Source organism: Schistocerca nitens, chromosome 3 (genome assembly GCF_023898315.1).
Source record: "Schistocerca nitens isolate TAMUIC-IGC-003100 chromosome 3, iqSchNite1.1, whole genome shotgun sequence".
NCBI lineage: Eukaryota > Metazoa > Arthropoda > Insecta > Orthoptera > Acrididae > Schistocerca > Schistocerca nitens.
This window is the reverse complement of record NC_064616.1, coordinates 359471960-359481141: the sequence shown is the minus strand read 5'-3', so window position 1 is coordinate 359481141 and position 9182 is coordinate 359471960. Positions and strand designations below refer to the sequence as shown.

The window sequence follows — 9182 nt, the reverse complement described above, 5'->3', positions numbered from 1 at the left end:
TTATTTACCGGTTTAGGCTTATGGTAGTGTACAGTGTACGATCGTGATATCACGAGAAAACTGAGGAGGCGCCAGCTCCAGCCACAGGGAGCCTAAAATTCTCAAGATGGCTTTAACATAAGCCAAAACCGGTGCATAAACAAATATTATTGCGATGTTGACTGTTGATTTTAACCTAAGTACAGCACCAGATCACTGCCCTCCATAGATTTATGATATTAATTATGTTGGTAGCACTGTTCGTGAAAACTTTTCCGTGATCACTTTGTGTGCCTGCATTGCGCGATAGCAATGAATTTTACTTTGATTTGAGGCTCTACTACACTTCATCACCTGGCCAAGTTATTTCCCGTTACAGCCAAAATTATAGTTTGCTTTGTGGAGTTCATAATTTGTTTTAAATTACTGAGACAGTGGCACAAATTTTAGCGAAAGTATCATTTGCTTTTTTGTCATAGTAACAATGCGTAGCTTACAAATAGTGTTTCTGTGGAACACGTAAAACAGTTTTAAATTCTGTTATAAAAAGGATTCGCATAGTAAGTATTAGGTTCCCCGTTTGATACCAAGCCCTGTACGATATGGTTAGCACCATTTTATTGTTTATTAGTTGTTGCTCCTTAAATTCCTGTGGATCCTCTGAGGAAACGTTTCTCGGTCATAGGATGCATATGTGATAAGATGGGCGCCGAGAGGGGTGAGATCACAGGTATTTTCTTCGTCAGCTAGAAGAACTTATTTAAGAGGAAATAGTGTCAAATTCCAATTTTCTTTGTTTTTTATACTTACTGTAGTGTCCGTTCTTGTCACACAACTGAATATTAGCGTCCCAGCAGCGCTTGTTCTTGTAAAAACTAGTTCTTTAGCTGAAGTCCCGACAATCGCGACATAACACGAAAGTTTGCGTGACATAAAAACAAAAAATTCTATTCAAGTTTTCTTGATAGTGCAAAATGCTTTTAAAAAATACGGCTACTAGTTTCATCTGTGTCTATTGTCGCAATAAAAGTGTAATTAAAGGTTTCTAAATCGTATTTAACTAACGCATTTCGTATTGTTTACTAGTTAGATAGACGCAATCTAATCCTAAATTTTCCGAGTTATAAACGTTTAAAAACCAGACCAAACACGCCTGATATCGTAACTTCTCTAGAAGCAAAGTAATTAAAAATTCATTCTTCTGTCGTATCTATCAAATAGTACAAAAACAACAACCACCGCACATAAGACCTTTGTGTCGTTTTTTGCTTACACACAGCCAATCTCGCGTCCTTGACAAATTCAGAACTTTCTTTAAACTTAATTATTCTTTCGAAACTGACCATGAGTGAGATATGTGGGAGTTGTTATAGGGTAGTGAGTAGAGGGATTTGTTGCCAATCTTGTAGGAAATATATTCACTGGGGGGGATGCAGTGTGGAGAATGTTGGGAGAACAGTTGAGGCTCTCTCCTAGAACTGCAGAGTATGCAGTAGGAACATTTTGATTGGGGAACAGGAAAGGAAAATCTGTGCCCTTCAGCCACAGTTGGGGGAAGCATGGAAGGAGATGATAAGGATCAAGCGAGATAGGAGGGAGGGGGGTGGCTGGGAACTGGCAGCTGGTAGGAGGATATGAAGAAAGAGCACGCGAACTGACAGTTTTATGAACAACACCAAAAACAGGTCTCTACCACTGCCAGAGTTAAATGGAGCAGAACCTCAGGTTTCGAATCCTGCCTTGGGCATGGATGTGTGCGATGTCACTAGGTTAGTTAGGTTTAAGTAGTTCTAAGTCAAGGGGACTGATGACCTCAGATGTTAAGTCCCATAGTGCTTAGAGCCACTTCATCCATTTTTTGAAGAACCTCAGTTACAACTAGGAGCAGGAAATGTGCAGCACACTTCAACCGAGGCCAAGAAGCCTGGGAATGTACAGAGTGTTAGGAAGAGGAAAGTGCTGCTGCTAGGTAGTAGCCATGGGCGAGGTGTAGGACCTCAGTCACAGGAAAGTTTAGGGGCAGCGTACCAGGCCACCAGTATCTTCAAGCCAAATGCAGGGTTAAGTCATGTGATAGGGGACCTATGGTCTTTATGTAAGAACTTTACAAAAGAGGACCATGTAGTGATAGTGGGTGGATTAGGAAACAGTTTGGACAGGGATGGGGCATATGACATAAGTGGTGACATGGACAACATAGCTTCCCTGACTCATGGCACCAACGTACACTTTGTTGAGCTGTTCCGGCGTTATGATGGATCACACCTTGATTGAGCTGTGAAGTGAATCAGTGTGGGGTTAGGGACGGCTCTGAGGACAGCCAACTTTGCTCATGTTTCTCTGGTGCCTGTCGGGACTATCAACAGATGGGGTTTCACTAAGCATGGCCTACAGCTAAACGGGACTGAGAAGGGAAGATTTTTACAACAGATTCATGAAAGTATAGGGGTGGATCTCGGGACACACATGGTCCAACACCTGTTGTCGTAGGTAGCAAAAGTAGGTCTTTTTTAGGATAAATCCAGACAACAGGATTCCCCTGCCTAAAGAGTCTCTCCAGCAGTTTTAAAAATACTGAAACAAACACTCAGAATGGTTCAAATGGCTCTAAGGACTATGGGACTTAACATCTGAGGTCATCAGTCCCCTAGACTTAGAACTACTTAAACCTAACTAACCTAAGGACATCACACACATCCATGCCTGAGGCAGGATTCGAACCTGCGACCGTAACAGCAGCGTGGTTCCGGACTGAAGCAAGTAGAACAGCTCGGTCACAGCGGCCGGCAATCACTCACAAGTCACATTTTAACACTTCAAATATCACACATACCAGATGTCACAGAGAAAAACAAACCACTGGAAAGAGTAACATGGGGTATTTCACAGACTGAGCAATCCTCCATCAAAACATGCAATCAATAAAAAATAAAATACAGCTATTAGAAGTTGAGCTCCAATCTTTGAACTGCACAGTGGTTTGTATTACTGAGCACTGGTGCAGAGACACAGAAATCCAACATATAGTATTATCATTATATTTAAGGGCAAACTCTTACGGCATACCTAATTCAAGGGGTGGAGGATCATGCATTTATATCAGAAAAGGAACACAGTTCAAATCAAGACATGACCTCACTACAGTAACTGATGACAAACACTTTGAAAGAAATTAATCATATTCTGTGTGTATAGATCTCCCAGAGGTAGTGTGGACACTTAACAGAAGTTCAAGATAAAGTCTCAAATACAAAGGTCAACATAATTCTGTGTGGGGACATTAACATTAACACTAATATCAGGAATGAATCCTGCAGCATCTTCATAAACATCCTTTAAAGTTTTGGCATGTCCCTATTGGTCAATAGTGCAACAAGGGTTACTACAATGACTACATCGGTAATTGACCATGTGTCCACAAATATGGACAGTGAAAAATGTGATGTAGCTGTAAAAGATCTCAGACTATCAGACCATCTCTGTCAAATAACAACAGTTAAATCAGGCATCGAATCATTCCCTAAACTACAAGCCTACAAATGACATCTATCAGAAATCAAAATAAAAGATTTTTCAAAAGAACTAGAAAAACAAAGCTGGGACAGAGTGTATAAGGAAACCAATGTGAGTATGAAATTTCCTAAATTCTCCACTTGTTTAAATTGAACTTTGAAAAGGCATTTCCAAAAGTATACATGCCTGTATCATCGCAATGATCCAGATTTCTATCAATCATAGATACAAAAAGATCTATAGGAAGGTGCTTATTGCTGCAAAAAAGTCATTTAATGACAAAATAATATATAGTGCAGAGAATAAAAGCAAAGCAATCTGGGATGTTATAAAAAATGAAACGGGGGAAAGTAAACAAACGCAGAATAACATACTGGTAAGGGAGGGGGATACGGTAATAAACGATCCACAACACTTAGCCAACTATTTTTCAAGTGTTGCAGAGAAGTTGCAGCAAAAGTTCGTCAAAACAAATATAACACCTATAAATAATGTTGCACTCAATACAGTGATGTTACTTCTAACCACAGAGAATGAAGTCAATAAAACTGTTCAGAAACTAAAAAATAAAAAGTCAGTAGGCTTAGATGAAGTATCAATGTGTGTACTGAAACAGTGCATAGGGATTATACCAGGCCCCTTAACAAATATAATAAATGAATCCTTCACATCAAGGACATTTCCAGAGCAGTTAAAACAGGCAAGAGTTGTACTTTTGGTTAAGAAAGGTAATGGAGAAGACATAGAAAATTATCGGTCCAATTCCCTGCTGTCAGAATTCTCAAAAATAATAGAAGCAATTATGAAATTATTTTAAATTGGTCTAAACTTGTAAATACTTTGAAAGTCATATATCCTTGCAAAAAGATATTTATGGATGAATAAAGCGACTACTACTACCACTACTACTACTGGGATAGTTCATTTTGTGTATAATACACAGAATACTAGCGAAAGAGAACCGCCGTAACAACAGATATGCATTAGTGCGTATAAAAAACTATCCCAATGGTCCAAAGGATCTAAACGAGTGTGAGGAAGTTCTATACAGAATGAAAAGCGTGTCTATAAAAGAAGTATGTGAAAATCAGCAATAGAAGATTCGACAGAAAACTTTGCATTCTGAGATGTGTTAGTACTGTATGACAAACAGCTTTATCAGAAATCTTGTAAAGCAGCGAAGCAAGGAAAACTGCCTGTAGTAACTCACTTTAACTCTTTCCAACTTTTTATAAGGTAGTTCTATAAAGGAGCATATTAATTTGTCTGGAACGCAACCGCACCCGAAGGATATATTGAACAGCTGATCGAGTGCAGCAGTAATGTGTGGCGTACTGATTTTCATAAGATTGCTTCATCATAGGAATGGAAGTATTTAGGTCGAATCTTAAGTTTTTTAATTTAGTCTTCTTGTTGCTTGTTCCATGGAACTTCAATATAGAAAAGTAATATATATCTCTAACTGTTCCTGTGAACACATTTGCCTTGGGATATCTTGCAGTCACTTTGGAATCTTCTTTGTTTCAGTATCGAGCTGCACCGGAGGATCACTCCAACCAAAACTCTTAACATCCAGAAACCGGGCTGGCGGGGTACAACGATCTTTTAGTTTGGACTGCCCATATGTCCGACATGCAGGCGGGTGAGGACGGCGGCTCGTTCTGGGAGCCGGGCAACTACAGCAGCACAACGCAGCGCATCGCGGACGGTCGCCGACTGTGTAAGGACCTGGTGGCTCTCGTTAAGGAGAGGGCAGACATTGAGAAAGCCTACGCCAAGGACCTGCAGGGCTGGGCCAAGAAGTGGAGTGATCTCGTCGATAAAGGGCCTGAGTATGGGACGACAGAGGCACTATGGAAAGGCATTCTGATCGAAGCGGAAAAACTGGGTGACTTGCACATGAAAATCAAAGACAAGCTCTGTAATGAGGTAGTAAAGGAGGTAAAAAATTGGAAAAAGGAGTCGTATCACAAGTCTATGATGCAAATAAAGGAAAAGAAAGAAATGGAAGATGCTTTTAAAAACGCCCAGAAGCCCTGGGAGAAATTATTTTACAAAGTGGATATAGCTAAAGTCGACTATCATATAGCATTCAGAACCGAACGCTCTGTTTTTAACCAGCTGAGAAATGCTTTTGCTGATACTGACTTGTCGCTGAGTCAGGTGAGAAAGATACAGGATCGCTCAATACAGTCAAGAGAGAACTTACGTAAAACAAAAGGAAAATATGAAGCAGCTCTTCGTGATTTACACTTGTATAATCCCAAATACATTGAAGATATGACAGCTGTTTTTGAAAAATGCCAAGAAATGGAGGGAGAGAGGTTGAAGTTCTTCAAAAAAATAATGTTTTCCGTTCACAAATGTTTGGATTTATCTCAAGATCCTACTTTCCTGCAGATATATGCAGAATTTTATGAGGCAGTTGATAACGCTAATCCCGAGAGAGACTTACAGTGGTGGTCAAAAAACCGTGGAACTCACATGGCTATGAAGTGGCCAACTTTTGAGGAATACCAAGAAAATTGGAGGGAAATCGTAAAACGCAAATCAAAGACGGAGGTAGCTCCTGGAACTACTCTTACAAACTGGAGAGCTGTTGCAGAAGATGCTTACGAATCCACTACACGTAGCAACAAAAACGAGATGTCTGCACAAGACCAGACTGATAACAACGACCAAAATACTCCCATAGCAAAGGGAAACATTAAAAAGGCTACTTGTGGCTTTATGAAAGAAACGATAATAAGTACAAATCCATTTGAGGATGATGAAAGTGATAACGACACTAGTGTAACATATATTGACTGTGGAGAGTATGGAATTCCCGTGAGAGCACTTTATGACTATGAAGCGACAGAAACAGATGAACTAAATCTTAAAGAAGGAGACATATTTGAGAAGCTTGAGGATCAAGATGCGCAAGGATGGTGCAAGGGGCGCAAAGATGGACGTATTGGGCTGTATCCTGCAAATTATGTAGAACTCGTGGAACACGTGGAACAAGAGGAACACGTGGAACAATAGGCACAGTCATGAATCTGTAACCAGCTCGCTCATCTTCTTCCAGTTTTTGTATCATGAGCTGGTGCCATCATTTTTCGTCTCTCCACACCTTCAGAAGATCCAATTAGAAATGAAACAAAAAATTCTCTTGTTGTCTTGTGACTAAAAAGTCAGCGAGGTGGTGTAATTTTTTTCTTGTTTTAGAAGGCATGAAACCATTTTTTTAAAATCCTAACTGGGAACATAAAGACTGACGTGAGTGTTAAAATGATTGGATAGCCGCCAGTAATTTCGTGGCTATTATTGACGATATGTTTGTTGTGTATGAGCAGGAAGTGTTATCAGTATTAGAACACAGTTGTGTATTCTGCCAAAGACAGTTGACCAGTGCCTTATATGTTCGGACAAATTGCTTTCAGTGTTTCTACTGTATTGCTTAGTTCATGATTTGTATTTTACTCGTATCATACTGTGATATATGACTATTTGTATTAATGTTATTTTCTGTTTTATTAATAAAATGAGGTTACAAAACTTCTGTGCATGAGGCACTACTGACTCTTGTTGAGCAACGAATAGTTCAAGAATAACATCCAAGTTATGATGGTAAGTTTGCACAGTACAACGATGCAAATGGTTGCTCTACCAAAGGAAAGTCAGTCATAGAGCAATATTAACTGATTCATGCAAACAATAGAGGAACAGGGCCGCCACAAGCATCATATTCGCCTGAAATGAAAAGGTAGATTGAATTTTCTAACATAAGAAATTACACAGCATCAATAGTGAATAACACTTAACGCAAAATTTATATGAAAATCGTGGAGCGAGGACTGTAGTGGTTATAGTTAAGGAAATAATTACAGTTATCTCGCACATAACTCCACTACAAGAATTCGCTCAACTTAGACTATTAAACTGAGTAATTACTCGACTTAGACAATACAAGAGGAAAAAGCCGAAAGAACATTAACTGCACGCCAGAGTTCTATGTTCCACACAAACTCGTATTACTGTTAACCGAAGCTCCATGTTGTCGAACCTGAAATCTAAGCATCCTCCCCTCGTTCCTGACTCAGATCTTCGCACTGCACGCTGTTCTGGCCTAAGCTAACTCGATGGTTAGGACTGCAAGTGACGCGATCTCTCGCTTTCTTCCCAAGTAGCATATGCAGACTGGCTGCTACCCCAGTAGGTCTTCGCAGACCGTGGGCGCTGACTGTCGAAGTCTGTTCCATAGCCTGGTGAAAGGTGGAAGACTTCGCGGAACCCCAAATCGGAAAGCCCAAGACTTCTTTCTATGGCATCTGGAATCAGAATTGAATTCTTCCTTCATCAGAATCAGGATGAATGTGCTTCGTTCTGCGTAGCTCGACACCTGAGCTCAGTAGCGTGTGACCCCTCCGCATCCATAACCAGTCATGAGGTGGACACGAGACGCTGCTCCCAATCAAAATAACTTACAATAATATTTAATTTCCACCAGTGAAATGAGCACAGTAGTGTCAGTCGATCGCACCCCTGTCTGAAGCAGATGCGAGCCCAAACTCCCTCCTCCAGCTGCTACCACAGACGTGCCTTACCCACAAGAATGCAAGTCAAATGCCAAACATGTAACTTTAACTTTCCTCGGTTTTCACGAGACCATGGAAAAGACGTTACCTGTAGTGAAATACTCTGTTGCCACATTGCTAAGGATCATAATTTTATCGAGCAAAATTCGTGGCGTTCCTTCAGCCAGCTGAGTGCCACTAGAGCCTCAGTTTTATTACCCTGTGCATTTTCTGTTTCTAAAGAAAAGGCGTTTTCAAACAGTCTGACAGCTATTACGGCATTCAACTTTCGTCAGCTCCCTCTGAATAACTACCGACACACCCAGAAAAGATCATACATATACACTTTCTCTCCTATGACGCACACACACACACACACTCACACACACACACACACACACACAAACGCGCTCGCGAGCGCGCAAGCACACACACGCACGTACGCACGCGGATATAAAAAGAATACAAATGAACAGATATTAGTTTTCAGCATATACTTCGTTGGGTTGGGAACGTGTACGTAAACAAATCAAACGGGAAGAGACAAAGTGAACACACAGTAGTTAAGACTTCGAGTCACAGTTTTCTGTAAAATATCTACAACCAGTGTCAGAGGAATAATATTGCTCCACAACAATTAGCTTAAAGAACACGAAAATTGTGCAGAAAAAAGTTTGTAACAAGAAAATGTGCTTGTTTTTCGTAAGTGAAGTAACAGTTTGACCTCCAGCATGTGACCAGATGAGAGGAAATGCAGATGCCAGCGAAAACCAAGAATAACTGTAAGTAATAATTTATTTACATAAAAAAGACATGAACTGGTTTATAATTTACAGATATCGCAAGTGAAAACAAAACTGTATCTTTCTAGATTCCACTGAAGGTGCCTTAAAGTAAAGAGCGAAATGCGTCAGGAAGAAATAAAATACAGTATAGCAAGAGAAGCCGGTTTTTAATTACGAAACAAACATAGCCGTTCTGAGGATATTTATTTGAAAAAAGACAGTGAAAGCTAAATTACGTGTGATACTGTTTCAAGCGAGGGCCCATCTGAGAGGGTTCCTGTCACTCACATTGCAATTTTCCTCTTAAGGATTGGAGAAATTCATGCATACATCCATGCATGCATAT

At 40.1% G+C, this 9182-nt stretch overlaps 1 protein-coding gene across 1 annotated transcript; it reads left to right on the top strand.

Annotated features, from left to right (window-relative positions):
• Window positions 1–5124: 5124 nt before the first annotated feature.
• LOC126249232 (protein kinase C and casein kinase substrate in neurons protein 2-like) lies at window positions 5125–6519 on the top strand. Its single transcript, XM_049950888.1, has one exon. It carries the CDS (start codon window positions 5125–5127, stop codon window positions 6517–6519), a length of 1395 nt encoding a protein of 464 aa, XP_049806845.1.
• Window positions 6520–9182: the final 2663 nt, after the last annotated feature.

What these genes read in the sequence shown, in the direction of transcription:
- LOC126249232 (XM_049950888.1), top strand. Translation starts at nt 5,125, where the DNA reads ATGCAGGCGGGTGAGGACGGCGGCTCGTTCTGGGAGCCGGGCAACTAC.